At 55.1% G+C, this 15,588-nt stretch overlaps 1 protein-coding gene across 4 annotated transcripts in view; it reads left to right on the top strand.

Annotated features, from left to right (window-relative positions):
• Dhx34 (DExH-box helicase 34) overlaps positions 1-14,308 on the top strand; it is a 24,464-nt gene extending 10,156 nt beyond the window's left edge. For all 4 annotated transcript variants that reach the window (XM_076927327.1, XM_076927324.1, XM_076927325.1 and 1 more), the window contains 11 exons: positions 1,549-1,723; positions 5,685-5,878; positions 6,392-6,493; positions 7,752-7,985; positions 8,176-8,349; positions 8,659-8,776; positions 9,947-10,053; positions 11,886-12,170; positions 12,805-12,981; positions 13,125-13,260; positions 14,079-14,308. In XM_076927327.1, coding sequence (XP_076783442.1) covers positions 1,549-1,723; positions 5,685-5,878; positions 6,392-6,493; positions 7,752-7,985; positions 8,176-8,349; positions 8,659-8,776; positions 9,947-10,053; positions 11,886-12,170; positions 12,805-12,981; positions 13,125-13,260; positions 14,079-14,212 — 1,836 coding nt within the window. In that variant the 3' untranslated portion in view covers positions 14,213-14,308. The remainder of the gene's footprint in view (positions 1-1,548; positions 1,724-5,684; positions 5,879-6,391; positions 6,494-7,751; positions 7,986-8,175; positions 8,350-8,658; positions 8,777-9,946; positions 10,054-11,885; positions 12,171-12,804; positions 12,982-13,124; positions 13,261-14,078) is intronic.
• The last annotated feature ends 1,280 nt before the right edge of the window (positions 14,309-15,588 follow it).

Here is a 15,588-nt window from a genome sequence, read left to right as displayed (position 1 = left end):
ACCCAGCAGTGCTCAGTTGGCTGCCTTGTCACCTTTATGGAAGGCCGGGGCGGCGTGTACATCTGTCATCCAGGCACGGTCAAGACTGAGTAGCAAGGGTATAGAGTTTCGTGTCAGGACTGAGGCCAAAGCTTAGCTGGAGAGCCCTGCCTGAGCACAATGCTTAGGCCCATCCTCAACACTGCGCAAACCAGCATGGCGGCCGCACTTGGCATCCCAGCACTCTGGACGTGGAAGCCCAAGGGTCAGGTTCATTTCCAGCTCCATAGTGAGTTGAGGTCAGGCTACTCTGTCTTAAAATGGAAGCATAGGGAGAGTTGGCAGTGTATCTCAGACATAGGACCCTGGGTTCATTGTCAAAGATTGAAAGAAAAAGAAGAGAGGAAGCAACGGAGGCGGCCACCCGTGCCTGCTGTGGTTCCCACACAGCCCAGGTGTGTCTGGGACAGAGCCTCTGACCCACTGCTGACTTATCCACCTGCCAGTTAAAAGGACAGCAGCCTACCAGGGCCAATGGTACATGCCTGGGAGGATGTAGAATTTGAGGCCAGTCTGGAATATACAAAGAGCCAGTGACTAGCTCTCAGATACAGCCGCAGAAGCACTGGCCTGGGCAGTGCGGGAAATCTAAAGCAAAAATACACACTTCACTTTTGCTTTCTTTTTAAATTTTTTCCCCAACTTTTCAGGGTGTGTGTGTGTGTGTTTGTGTGAAAGAAGATATGTGTGTGAGAGAAAGCATGTGTGTGTATGTTTATGTGTATATGTATATGTGTATGTATATGTTTAATGTGTGTGTGTGTGTGTGTTGAGGCAGGATCTCACTCTATAGTTCAGGCTGGCCTTGAACTCAGAATTCTCCAGCTTTGGCCTCTTGAGTATTGGATACCATGCTTTACCCATGGGATGTCCTTTTCAACAGCATCAGGGAACAGTGTAGAAGGTACAGCCAGATCTCCAAGCCCCAGGTGGTCCAGGCAGGCTCTCTGAACTCTCTTGTCACCGGAGAGGTATTTGTTCTGGATGCCGAGATGAGCCTGGTGATGGATGGGGGTGTTTTGTTACATTCTCCTGGAACTGACTTACCTCCTGGGCCCCTAGATGGATGGGGAATCTTTAGTTTACAAGTAAGAAAAGCATAGTCATGTGTCACAGGCTTGCTGCTGTCCCCCCCAGAGGTGGCATGCCCAGCCAAGGAGCAATCCAAGGATTTTTGTGCTGTGGTGGACTGGTCCAGTCAGTAACGCCTTGGTAGCTCTAGGCTTCTGCCCAGCTTTCCCCACCCAGAGAGGGTGTCAAGGCTACTCCAGTTGCGGTGTGCCTTGTTCCAGGGAAGTTTTCAGATTGGGCCATGCACTCACACTGGAAGCTCACTGAAGTCATTGCTCTAATGGGTTGAGGAATTGCAGTTCATCCAAGTAGATTTTTGAGGGAGACAGGCAGACCTCAACATTGCAGACATTTTGGAGTGTAATAAATCTGATGTCCTGTAGTCAGTGTACCACAGTGACTCACTTTTTTCCTGAGGATATTTGCCTCTCATTTCAGATGAAGAGTATGAGTGTGGGGGACCCACGCACCTTCCCCTTCATCGAGCCCCCTCCACCTGCCAGCGTGGAAACTGCTATCCTCTATCTCCAAGACCAGGGGGCCCTGGACAGCTCGGAGGCCCTCACCCCCATCGGGTCCCTGCTGGCCCAGCTGCCTGTAGATGTTGTGATTGGTAAGGGTCCCTTCCAGCAGAGCTCACAGACCTGCTCATTCGCAGTGACCCATGGGCCAATCTGGGCCTTCCCAGGACATTTGCAGACCAGGAAAGTGAGCGGTGTGCACAGGGGTGTGATGGCACAGGTGTGACAGGGAGAGAGGGAGAGTGAGAGAGATCGAGCAGGAGATAGACTGGAGGTATAGGGAGGGCCGGGCTCTACTATCACCTCTTGGGAAGCTGACAACTGTGTGGAGATGGGAGCTGTGGGGACGAGGCGTGAGCGGAATGGGGAGCGCATTCCACATAAGCCAGACGCACCGTGTGTAACTTTAGACTCAGCAAAGGGAGACGGGAGAGTCCAGTTTTTTTTTTTTGGTAATTCATTCTGCCTAAACAAACATACCTAAAACATTTCACAACGTGCAATTGGTATGAAATTTTCACGGAATTTGTGTTGTTTCTTCATGTAAGTCTCAGAAGTCCAGTGTGCATTTTGTATTCCAGCACATGTTTGGATCAGCCACGCCCAAGTGCCTAGTGGCTGCCATATTGGACAGATGTGGCAGAAAGTCATGCCAGGCCGAGGGACGAGCCAGTGCCGAGAGGCCCTGTGGCGGGAACCATCCAGTGTGATTGTGGAAACCTGTGTGGCTGGCAGAGGAAGAGAGCAGATGAGGTCAGGGGAGGAGAGCACCTTAGAAAAGCAAGCCAACTTCCGTTTCCAGGTCTTGCTTCTGGAAGTTGCTTCCTGAGGCGGCCTTCATACTTGTGTGGTCTTTGTGACTTCCACCATGGCGTATCTCGGCCAGGTGCAGAAGGCGATGGTGCAGCCATCCACCTCATCCTCTACTTCAGGTGTGGATGTGTGAGCAAGCGGCTGTGAGGATAGACAGTTGTGTTATTGGCTTTGATGAGTACACGAACCTCACGTTAGATGATGCAGAAGAGATCTGTTCTAAAACAAAGCCAAGAAAAAACTGGGTCAGGTCATGCTAAAAGGGAACTACTCTGCTCCCAAGTGTTTCTAAGTGGAAATGGTTGAGCATGGGAGAGCTGAGAAGGCAGTTCAGTGTTTCAAAGGTGTGGTCTGCTGGGAGCTACATCTATTCATCTTGTCTCAGTGGCACATTATCATTAGGTGACAATAAATGCTGTGTGTGTGTGTGTGTGTGTGTGTGTGTGTGTGTGTGTGTGAGAGAGAGAGAGAGAGAGAGAGAGAGAGAGAGAGAGAGAGAGAGAGAGAGAGGAAAAACAGGAGACAGCACTCAGGCAGGTCGGTGTGCTAGCAAGTACTCATGCGTACTTGAGAACAGGGCACGTCTGCTCTGCAGCCCCTTCCTTCTCCGTTCTTGCTCCGGCCATCTTTGCCTGGTAGTCTAAAATACCCAGTGTATGTATGTAGTCAGAAGCAGACAAAGCCCCGACACTGTGATAGCAGGGTCCTCTAGCCTTTGTATCTTCCCACTAGAGCAAAGCTTCTCAACCTTCCCGATGCTGTGACCCTTTAACACTCTTCCTCATGCTGTCATGGATACAGTCCCCAGCAATAACATTATATCCATTGCTGCTTCGTGACTGTAATTTTGCCACTGTTACGAGTCATAATGTAAATTACATACAGACTATCTGATACGCAACCCCTGTGCAAGGGTTGTTCAGCCCCCAATGGGGTTGGGTCTCACAGGTTGGAGGCCGCTGTGCTAGAGGCCCGCTGGCCGGTGTGACATAGTAAGCTGCTCCTTCCAGCAGCTCTGTTGTCCAAGCAGTAGTGTTCACCCCCAGCCCATCGTCAGATGCCATGAGCCAGGAGTGTTGGAGAAGCCAGTGGGACAGTGAAAAGCCAAACCCCACATGTGCACATGTGCACAGGAGGAGGACAGGTCTACTCCTGGGGGGACACAGCATACTGCCCATGAGGGCACCAGGCAGCAATGGGACTAAACTGGCACTCAAGCAGAGGCCTGATGGCAGGCAGGGACGTGCTGCCTCTGGCTGGGGGTCAGTGGGAAGCTTTGGGTGAAAGACTGGAATGTTTAAGGAGAACTCTGCTTTGTGTGCGGTGTGTGTACGGGGGTGAGCACAGGATGAAGAGATCAGTCTGCTGAGTCAGGAGATGACCAGGTCTGGGGCCCAGTGAAGCCTGTGTCACCTCTGACTCCACACTGTTGAGGTTCAGAGTCCTGGAGTGGATGGGGTGAGCCTGTTTCTCCCCATCACCAAGAAGGGACATTTGCCCCGAGGCAGTGGGCCTACAAGCTCTGGCCTACCCGTGATGTGCTGTGAGGACACACTCTCATAAGGCAGTTATCCCATTGCAGGTGCTAACACTGGGGGTGGGCACGGCCTGAGGGGAGGGTGAAGGTGCCTGATTGAGCAAGATCTGCTGGTCCTTTCACCAACCTGATCCTAGAGAACAGTCAGCAAGGGGCCCACAGCTCTCAGTCACAGGGCCTTTCCACAGCTCAGATCCACCCACTTCTCTGGACAGCCTGTCCCTGCCTGCTCTGCCCTGCTGGCCCTGGGTTGTCATCGGATGTGTCAGGCAGGCTGTCTCTTCCTCTTGCTCATTCTGAGTCACCCCTGTACCTCAGTTCTCCTGACTCATGATGTTCTGCCTCCACCACAGCTCACATTTTGCCACTTCAGCAGGACCACCCACGCACCGCTGCCCAACTCTGTCGCTGAGGTGATCTCTCACGTCCCCAGCAGAGCAGCCCAAAGAGGCTGGGTGCTGTGGTCTCTGAGGCCTCCTGTGGCCAAGCAGATGGCTGGTTTTGTCTGTTTAGAAGGAGTTCAGGCTAAAGAAAAGGAACCAGAGCTGAGGGATGAAGAACATTCTTGGGGGCTCTTGCTGTGCTGTGCCAGGGGAGCTTCAGGCTCTCACCCCATTTCCTCTCCTCCTGGTGAAGATCCATGGCCTCTGATCTTCATCAGGATAGGTGAGGAAGCAGGCTGAGCTAGGGATGTGCTCCAGGCTGTGGAGCAGGGAGCCATAGAGCTTGTTGGCTTCATGCTGCACGTCACCTCCTGGGGTGAGTGTGAGTCTGTGACCTACTTGTCACCTGGGGGAAAGCAAGCATGTACAGTGGCAGAGCAGAGGGCATGTGGCACAGACGACCCCCGATGGGCTGGCTCTCAGTGACTCACAGTGAGACACAGATTGTCTTGGGACAGTCCTGGGAAGCCCACTGCTGAGTCTCACAGGCACAAAACAGGTGGATGACAGGGACCGAGGGGGATCTCGGCCTTCTGGGGCCTCCTTCAGCCCTGGGCCTGACTAGCTTTGCTGCAGCCTCAATTCAGTGCCTTTCACTCCAGGAAGCAGCACTCAAGGGGAACAGTGAGGATATGTAGGCATGTGACAGGGGCAGGCAGGCAGGGCCTGAGCTCCCAGAAAGTCCACACAGGTCTCCAGAGCCCGGGGATTCCCAGCTCCTCACTGACAGGCACAGGTATATGGACGCGGGTTTCTCCGGTGTGTGTGCCCATAGTGCATGACCTTCCCTGCCCCGCTTCACCTTCCTTTCAGCCATCCCCCTCCCTGTTTTTTCTACTCTCGCCTCCTTCTCCTCCTCCTTGAACTAAATGAAGGCTGTAGCTAGTTTTATTCTGCAATGGGTACAGGCAGCACCAGGCAGCACAGACCAGGGCAGGCTGTGTGCACGTCTCACTAGGGGAGGAGAGCCTTGGCCATGGGGAGCCAAGGAAATCAAACCAGGGAGGGCTGGTGGAGGTCACGGGGAGCTCAAAGTTTTGGCCAGCACTAGAAGGGGCCCTGTGAGCTGAAGGATGTAGGAACTTTGGTGGTGACCTCTAGTGGAGAGATGGGGAAACTGAGGCTCTTTCCCAAGGTTGGCCCATTTGGTTCCCAAGGCTCTTTGTAAGCCATGGAGAAGGAGGTGAAATCAGGGCCCCTGAATCACCCAGAGCAGACAGCTGACTTTCCTAGGCTTAGCTCTGCCCCTGCTGCCTACAGGGAAGATGCTGATCCTGGGCTCCATGTTCAGCCTGGCAGAGCCTGTGCTCACCATCACTGCCGCCCTTAGCGTCCAGTCGCCATTCACCCGCAGTGCCCAGAGCAACCTGGACTGTGCCACTGCCCGGAGGCCGCTGGAAAGTGACCAGGGTGACCCCTTCACGCTCTTCAATGTCTTCAATGCCTGGGTGCAGGTGAGGCCAGGCTGGGTGCCTCTGTCGTTCAATCCGACGGGGGGGGGGGGGGGGGGGGGGGGGGGGGGGGGGGGGGGGGGTGGGGGGGGGGTGGGGGGGTGGGGGTGAACTTACAACTGTCCTGCTTCATGTTCCTGAGCTCTGATTCTACCTGAGGAGTCCCTGTCCCTGCCATTCATGTTCTGGGGGTGGGGTGGGGATGTGGCAGCCAGCATTCAGCCCAGGATCCACGGGGAACCTGCCAGAACCCAGTGCTGTCTAGGTAAAAGCCAACCTTCTTGGGGTCCATTGAATACCCAGTCCAACATTCCTGAGCCCTCATCAGTGGCCGTTCAGGGTGAACTAACCAGCGTGCTGTCTGGGTGCTCCTGTTGGAGTACAGCGCTGGGGAAAGAGGCTAGGAGGGTCCCTTAGAGTGGTCCCCAGCCTGCCCCTGCTTCAGAGCCTCCTGTGCCAGGGCTTGCCCCCACAGCTGGCCAGGTTCTCACTCTGAGGTCTCTGCCCCTCAACCAGGTGAAGTCTGAGCGGAGTGGAAACTCTCGCAAGTGGTGCCGCCGCCGGGGCGTGGAGGAGCATCGGCTGTACGAGATGGCCAACCTGCGGCGCCAGTTCAAGGTGAGGACTGGACCCTTCTGGGTGACCGGGACACCACCACATCACCATCCCACAAGGGGAGCAGGACTGGGGCAGCCTGGGCAAGGTGTCAAAAGCGTGGACCTTGAGGAGGGTTTCTAGGGGAGGCACATGAAGCCGCCTTGGCACAGGGCGCTGACCTGCAGTTCAGGCTGAGTGCTGGGGGGAGGGGCATTCAGAGTGACCGGACAGCCGGTGAGTCTGCAATCCATCATGGAGTGGCATATCCTGGCTTTGCCACGTTCTCACAGTGTGCTTCCCCCGAGGCCCTGCCCTCCACCCCCACCCTTGGGCCTTAGCTTCCCCAGAAACTTCCTCTGGAAGATGGCACTCTTCAGTCCCAGTGAGCAGATACACATAGCTCTCCAGGTGCCGCCTTATGTTCATGTGGCAGGCTGTGTGGACAGTGTGACACTGTGGACACAGGAGGTGAGTGAGGACAGTTCTGCTCTCCACCGTTGTGTGCTTCAGTTCTGTGTGTATCTCTCCATCACTTAGGGGAAGCTCAGATTCACAGCTTTTCGGTGGTCTGTAGCACGGAGGCAATAGGAGTTCCTGGGGTAGTCTATGGCCTCGACGGCAGGTGGGTCAGTGGGCACGCAAAACCCTTTCTAGGGTCTCAGTGTTGGGCTCAGCCATTCCTCGCCCATGTCTGCAGCTTCTAGAGCTTTGGTCTATCCTTGTTGGTCTTGAACCCAGGGCTGTGTTCATGCTAGGTAAGTACTTTATCACTGAGCAGAAACTCCTAGTGCCTCTTTTCTTCACAGGGCCTTATTATGTAGCCCAGGCTAGCCCCAAACCCATTATTTTCCTGCCTCAGTCTCTTGAGTGCCAGGATAATAGGTATGCATGGCCAGGTCTGACTTGAGATTTGGCGTTCCTGACAGGTTCCCAGGCACAGTCCATCTTTGAGAGGAATCTTCTGGGGCCAGAGGACCTGTGCCCCATGCTAGCCCTCAAGTGAGCCTGCAGGCAGCTCTGGGAACAGCTGCCATGACCCTCCTGGGAACCATCTGTGCCTGACCAGATGTTCCAGGGCTATTCCCAGGGCACAGAATTCTAGGCTGGGGCAAAGGACTGACCCCGCCCCCCCCCCCCCCCCCAGCCTTGGGAGTATGGCATATCCTCACTTTGCACTGAGGAGAACACACCAGGAAGTTAGCACATACTAGCCTGTAAGCCTGTGTCAGCCCAGAGCCTACTAACTGCGCCCACTCACCTGTGCCCTTCTCGTTCACAGGAGCTGTTGGAGGATCACGGGTTGCTGAGTGGGGCCCAGGCAGTGGCCCCAGGGGACAGCTACAGTCGGCTGCAGCATCGCCGAGAGCGCAGGGCCCTGTACCAGCTGAAGCGGCAGCATGAGGAGGGTGGGGGACGCAGGCGCAAGGTGCTGAGGCTGCAGGAGGATGGCTGCTCCAGCGACGAGGACCATGAGGGCTCTGCCTCCCAGCGGGCTGACAGCGTTGACATCCAGGTGGGACAGCCAGGTACTGGGTTGGGGGTATGGAGGGGCATGGAACACAGGAGATACAAATACCCCTAAGGGTGCCTCGCCCTCCCCCTGGGTGATTTCCATAGCCCCTCCCAACCCGTGCATCTTAACATAGCACCTTCTAGAGCAGGGGTGGGGAGCACTCAGTCACCACTGATCCTTGTCTTTACAGGATGTGAAATTCAAGCTTCGGCACAACCTGGAGCAGCTACAGGCAGCTGCCAGCTCAGCCCAGGACCTGAGCAAAGACCAGCTGGCCCTACTCAAGCTGGTGCTTGGGCGGGGCCTGTACCCACAGCTGGCTGTGCCCGATGCATTCAACAGTGGCCGAAAGGACTCGGACCAGGTAGTTCCTTTTCTCCTAACACGTTCCCTGAGCACCCACTGTGTTCCGGGAACTTAGTGTGACAGAAAGACCCTTGACTTTGTCCCTGGGTCGTTCTGCACACTAGCCAGAGGGGACAGGGCTGGAAGGGGACAAGGCAGAGGGTCAGACCCAGCTTGGGCAGGAGTCCAGAGGACTTCATGGATGAGGGGGAACCTGAATGCCATCATGGAGGAGAAGGACCTTGTCCCAGGGGAGAAAGGAGGACTGGGTATTCTGTGGGACAGGTCAGAAGCCTCTTGTTCCAGTGCTTGCTTTTGGACTCTGCAGGTTTTCCACACGCAGGCCAAGCAGGGCACCGTGCTGCACCCCACCTGTGTCTTTGCCAACAGCCCTGAGGTATTGCACACACAGGGGCAGGAGGCCTCAGGCCGAGAAGGGAGCCAAGGTACAGTGACCCTGGTGGCACCTCTAGCTCAGGTCCCTCACTCGGGCGTTCCCCAGGGCTCCTTCTTGTCCTCTGCTTGTGCAGTTCTGTGGGAGGGAAGCTCCAGGGGAAGCCTTGCCAGCGGGCTGCAGACTGCACTGTGCAGAACTTCTGGCTGCACCAGTGAGGCACTGTGGCTAGCACTGTGTTGGTTGGGCCGCCAGAGCCTCAGCTTGGTCCTGAGGAGGGAGGTTCCCCCAGCTTTTGTGCAGACATGCAGCAACAGGCAGAGGCACTGGGACCCCTGCAGGCCGACGGCCGGAGCCAGCTTACCCTCCTTGGCATGGAGAAAACGACAACTAGGCTCCGGACTGTCAGGGTGTAGGGCAGAATGGACGTTGTTAACCACAGTGACCTAGCCGCTAGCATTTCCTTCTGCCCTAGCTTCCTTTTTGTGGTCGTTCTTTGTGGTACTAGGTATTGAACCCACGACCTCACACAAGCAAGACAAGTGCCCTACCCGGCTATATCCTCAGCTTCTCTTTTTCTCCACTTTGAAAATTTCCAGCTGTCCGAGGCAGTGATGAGCTGTGGATGCCCTCGAGCAGCCTCAGCAGCAGTCACCGTCCCCAGCCTTGTTTAGTCTGTCCCCTCACTAGCTATCTGGAGGGTCGGGTCCATCTTTCCATTTTTGGTCTTTGGTGGAGCATTGTATTTTCACAAATAACACTTCTACATTTATTTACCTTGTATGTATTCGCGGGCATATATGTCACTGCATGCACCGCAGGCAGAGGTCAGCCTGAGGGAGCCGGCTCTCCTTCGACCATGTGGGTCCCGGGGAATTGAACTCAAGTTGTCAGACTTTGCAGCAAGCGCCTTTACCAGCCGAGCCCTGCTGGAGCCCTTGCCAGAGCATTTTAAAGCACATGCCAGACTTCATGTCATTTAATAACAAGGACTGTATGTGTCAGGATAGCACCAATGACCCCATCAAGGTGGATAGCCATCCCTTAGTGTCAGGCAGTAGCCAAACTTACAGGCTGTGGCAGTACTTGTAATAACCCAAAGTTGTCATATGTCAAAGGCCTGCGGTCTGCATGCTGTGTGACTATAGGCCTTGAGTGATGATGGGTGGTCATGGGTGTGGGGGGAGTCAGGTAGGCCTGAGATGCCACTTTTGCTTTTCAGATGACAAGGACCAAATGAGCTGCAAGCACCAGCTGCTGGCCTTCGTCTCTCTACTGGAGACCAACAAGCCATACCTGGTGAACTGTGTCCGCATCCCAGCCCTCCAGGTAGGCCTCTGCCTTGACTCAGATTGGACAGTTGCCCAGAGGAGCCATCCTCTGTCCCCACTGGCTTCTGGCATGGTCTGCAGCCGTTGTGGGTGGTTCTCATTTGTGGCTCTATGCCATGGTTACTTGTTGAGTGCCCGCTGGTGCCAAGCACTGTCCCCAGCACCCCAAGGCATATTGAGGAGTCACGTCCTTTCCTGCCCTTCTGGGCTCACAGTTTGGGGAAGCCTAGGTCATGTCTTCAAGGGAAGCCAGAAGCACACGTGAACCCCTGCAATCCCAGTAGGTGGCTCATGAGTTCAAAGCCAGCCGGGGCTATTTAAGATCATGTTAAAACAAAATCACCGGGAAAATTAGGGCTTGGTGAGTGGGAGGTGGGGGCACTGGGTGGTACGACACGAACTGGTGACATGTGCTGACTGACTGCAGTCCTGAAGGGACCGCGTCAGACTCACAGGAGTGTCCTTAGCCGAGGGCCAGCATGTGCCAATGCCTAAGGCAGGTGTGTGCTTCTGTATATAGCTGGAGGCTGGGTCAGGCTTTGATGTGGTGGTTGTGGGAAGCCGAGCCTCATTCAGGAAGAGGCTAAGGAAAGTGCCAGGACTGCCCACAGTCGCCTCCATGGGCTAGGTGTTCCGGTCTGCTCACAGGAAGCTGAGGTCATGCCACTGCCTGGGCTGCACAGGGAGAGGTAGACCACAGCTCTATGGTCACATGCTGCCACAATGGATCCTCCTGTCAGTCAGATGTCTACACTATTCAGACCCCTGTGGTTTTGTTCCCTGCTTAGGGGGCTCAGGAAGTTGCTGCTCATGACCCACTGAGGCCTTTTCCGCATGCCAGCCAGCATCACTGGGCTGCGGATCTGTGCTAGCCAGGTGGGGCTCACATGCAATGGGAGTATGACCAGGGCTCCTGCACAGTACAGGGAAAGGATGGTGGGAAGGAGACATTCGCCATTCGTGTGACGTCTGCATCCTACTCCGCTCCCCTAGCTACTCCTTGCTTTTGATGAGGGATCTCAGATGGACATCACCAGCCTCCAGTCTGTCTACCCATAGCCAGCCCTACCCTTCTTGTGGGATTGGCTCTGCCTTGGTATCAGGAACCCATGTGCCTCTCTATGTGGGTTTTTTCCAGTCTCTGTTCCTGCCTCAGCCTCCAAGGACTGGGATTAAAGCATGTGTCACCAGTTAACTACTTCCTTTGGTCACACCCCCCTTTTGTGACCCCCCCCCCCCAAGGCACCTTGAATCTTAGGTTTCCAGGACATTCCACTCTTTAATTCTGTCCTTGTCTCTCTAAGTTAAATGTTGGGTGGGGGCTGGGCTGGCTTGTGCTGACCACTGTGTCTCTAGCATGGCACTGGAGAATGGCGGATGAAGCCTGCAGCACTGTTGGGTGGTTATAATTGAGTAGCCAGGTGGAAGGTGGACAGGTGGATGAGAGGACGTATGGACGGGAGAACAGGCAGGTGATGGGTAGGCACATGGATGGGTGGACAGGTGGGAGATGGGCTTGAAGCTGGATGGACAGGTAAGGGAAGGACAGATGAGGGTAGATGGGTGGGCAGCTGAGGGGTGGGCAGCTGGGTGGATGGATAGGTGAAAGACAGGCAGAGGCAGACAGTTGAGTTCATGGATGGACGGGTGGGTGGGTAGACAGATGTGATAGATTAGTGACATGGGGTATAGTGATGGACAAGTAGGAAGTGGGCAGATGAGGGATGAACAGGTGAGTGAATAGATGGAGGGGTGAATGAGGGGTAGGCAGGGACACAGCCGGGTGACATCCGAGGTGGCATCCTGAGCTGCACAGCTCTTCTTTTGCAGTCCCTCCTGCTGTTCAGCCGCTCCATTGACACCAATGGTGACTGCTCCCGCCTAGTGGCTGACGGTTGGTTGGAGCTGCAGCTCGCAGATAGGGAGAGCGCTGTCCAGCTCCTGGCAGCATCCCTGCGGCTCCGTGCCCACTGGGAAAGTGCACTGGACCGGCAGCTGGCCCACCAGGCCCAGCGACGGAAGCTAGAACAGGAAGAAGACATGGGGTCTCCAGCAGTCAGCCCCCAGGAGGTGGCTGCTCTGAGCAGGGAGCTGCTGCAGTTCATGGCGGCCAAGGTACCATGTGGTGTCGCTTAGTGGGGGCTCATTTAAGGATTTTTCTATTCAGAGGGGCTCAGTGGTACCTGAGGTCACGTGGCTGATAAGTAGACGCACTGGTGTTTGGCTCCAGAGGCCATACTGCTAGACATCACTACGTGCCACTCACTGGGCTGGTGATAGGTGCCTTCTGCGTGCATGGTGTGAGTGAAGGATATGTGGAACACGGGGGCCCAGGGGTCTGAGGACAGAGAGGAAGATGTGGGCAGAGTAGGCTGAAACCACTCTCATGGGTGGGAACAGTCGCTTCTGATTCTGAGCCATGGGAGTCCAGGGAGAGGGGTGAATCCAGGCTGACTTCAGCGGGGATAGGAGTGGGGGTCGGGGTGGGGTTTGAGAACGGGCCTAAGCAGTTGGGGAGAGGGGAGCAAGCCTGAGGCACCTTGCAGGAGGGGCAAGGCAGCTAAGGGCTGGCTGTGGTCTCTTCAGCTAGAGGCAGCAGCTTGGGGAGGGTGGCTGGAGGAGCCACCAGGGCCATGAAAGTCTGAAAGCAAGTCGGGAGTGGCTCAGGCAAAGTCCCTGGGAGGTCTTTAGGCGGGGCTGGCTCTGGGGGTGCCCACCCCATCTCTGTCTCTGCTCTCCTTTTCTGTAGGTTCCCTATCGCCTCCGAAGACTCACTGGTCTAGAAGCCCAGAACCTCTATGTGGGACCCCAGACAATCACGACCGCCCCTAGTCTGCCTGGCCTCTTTGGAAGTTCTGCCTTGTCCCCACACCCCACCAAGGGGGGCTACACTGTCTCTGATTATCTCACCTACAACTGCCTCACGGTGAGCGAGGTCACTTTTGGCTCTGGAGTAGGTGGTCGGAAGCTCCAGGCCCAGCTGCCAGCCACAGTCACACTTTCACCCTGTAGGGGCTGGGAGGCTCCAGCTGCTGAAGCAGGGGTCCCGACACATTTACTCTGTTGTAGAGTGACACTGACCTGTACAGTGACTGTCTGCGTTCCTTCTGGACCTGCCCACACTGCGGACTGCACATGCCGTTCACACCCCTGGAGCGCATTGCTCATGAGAACACCTGCCCTGAGGCACCGAGCGATGGTGCAGGCAAGTCTGTGTGTGTGTATGTGTTTGTATATGTGTGTATATATGTATGTGTGTGTATGTATGTGTCTGTGTGTTTGTATGTCTGTGTTTGTGTGTCTGTATGTGTGTGTATGTATATATGTTTGTGTCTCTATGTGTCTGTGTGTTTGTGTCTGTGTGTATGTATGTTTATATATGTGTCTTTGTGTCTGTCTGTATGTATATGTCTGTATATGTGTGTATATATATTTGTGTGTGTGCCTGTGTGTTAGTGTCTTCATATGTGTGACTGTATGTGTATGTATGCGTATGTGTCTGTGTGTGACTGTCTGTGTGTGTGTGTTCTGTGCCAAGAGTGATGTTCTTAACCACTGTCCATCACACATTATTTCCTGTGTCTGGCTTGCTGGATTCTGGGGACCAGGAGCCACCCTGGTGACCACACACAATCCTTGAAGCCTGGTTGATCAGGGAGGAAGGACCCAGCGGGCCAGCTGTCCTGTTCTCTCTTCAGTGGTGGTTGCCTTTTCTTTGTCGCACAGCCATTTCTGTCTTAGTGTGCTCTGCTGCATCTGCCACAGCCCCACAGTCCCACAGTCCCACCATGCCACAGTCCCACAGTGCCACATGCCACAGTCCCACGGTGCCACAGTGCCACAGTGCCACAGTGCCACAGTCCCACAGTCCCACAGTACCACGGTCCCACGGTACCACGGTACCACAGTCCCACAGGGCCCCTCCACAGTGGAGACTGTGGCTGAGTGCCCCCAATGCTGGGGCCAGGCTGCCCCACAGGCAGCAGGGTTGGTGGGAACCAGAGCCATCCCTTTCTTCTTCAGGGTCTGAGGAGGCTGCTCCTGCACCACCACAGAAGACATCGGCCCTGCAGAGGCCCTACCACTGCCAGGTGTGCAGGCAGGACTTCCTCTTCACTCCCACCGAGGTGCTAAGACATCGAAGACAGCACATGTGAACCAGCACTGCATGGCCAGAGCTCCCCAGAGTACCCCAAATGGGGGGGGGGGGCAGCGGTGTATCTGTGTAAATAAAGTCAGACTTTGCTTCAGAACCTGTGCCTCCCTCACTGGGAAGAAACACAGCCTTGGCCCTTGTCAGGGCAAGCTTTTTTTTTTTTTTTTTAATTTAATTATTATATTTATTTACATTTCAAATGTCTCCCTTCCCAGTGCCCCCTCCATGAATACCCTACCCCATACCCCCTCCCTTTCACCTCTAAGAGCCTGCTCCCCACCCTCCCACCCACTCCCACTTCTCCCTCTAGCATCCCCCTTCTCTGGCCTATCTAGTCTCCACAGGGCAAGCTCTTGTCTCTTTTGTGTGTTTGCAGCCCTGAGGGGCCCTGGGAGGTTAGGAGGGGCCACATTGAGGCTGCTGGTGAGTCTGTGTGAGGGATCCCAGAACCTAGCCACTCTCCTGAGGCCCCTCAGTCTGTTGCCTCAGGTTTGCCCTTTCACTTGGGTCTCTGGGAGTTAGAAGTAGAGATGGGGGGTGGGTAATGTTCATGTGGGACCATGGCTACACCTGGAGATGCCGGGCCAGCCACCTCCTAGTCACCCCCCCCCTCCTTGGTGGCTTTCTGCTCCATCCCCTCACCTGCACGGGTGGTGCACACAGCCCTCCCCTGCCCTGAATCCCTCTTCATCCCCTAGGCAGGTCCTCCAGGCCTGCTTCAGGCACTCTACTCCCACTCCTGCTTGGCCCAGCCTCTCCTGACGCATGCAGCCTCTGGAGTCTGAGGTGAAACCCAGCTGTGGTGTTATTAATGTTTTGCTGTAACCTCAGTCCCCTACAGAGCTGCTTAAGGTCTGAAGGATTTCTCTCTTTAGTCTCCAGTGCAGACCAGGAAGCAAGAGAGTGGACACAAGTGAGGGACTAACCTTCAAAGGGCTACACCCAGAAACTTCCGTCTGCCGGGTCCCACCCCTTAAAGGCTCCATAGCCTCCCACGATAATACCATCAGGGGCTGGGAGGGGCCTCGAGTGGAAAAGTGCCTGCTTGCTGAGTTTGGATCCCAGAATCCACATTAAAGAAAAAATTACAAAGCTGAGCATAACAGTGTAAGTCTAACTCTAATGCTGGGGCTAGAGCTGGAAGCAGGCTGATTCCCTGAGCTCATTGGCCAGCCAGCCAGCCAAAGACCTTGTCTCAGAAAAAGATGGAGACTGATCAAGGAAGATACCTGGTCAGACAGATAAACACACACACATGCACATACATGGATACATGAACGCACACACATGCACACATACATACACCACACACACACACAAACACAAATAGTGCAGTCAGCTGGGAAGAAGTGGATAAAATAAGTGAAATGCTAAATC

This window comes from Arvicanthis niloticus, chromosome 29 (assembly GCF_011762505.2).
Source record: "Arvicanthis niloticus isolate mArvNil1 chromosome 29, mArvNil1.pat.X, whole genome shotgun sequence".
NCBI classification, from domain to species: domain Eukaryota; kingdom Metazoa; phylum Chordata; class Mammalia; order Rodentia; family Muridae; genus Arvicanthis; species Arvicanthis niloticus.
This window is presented reverse-complemented; position numbering and strand designations above follow the sequence as displayed.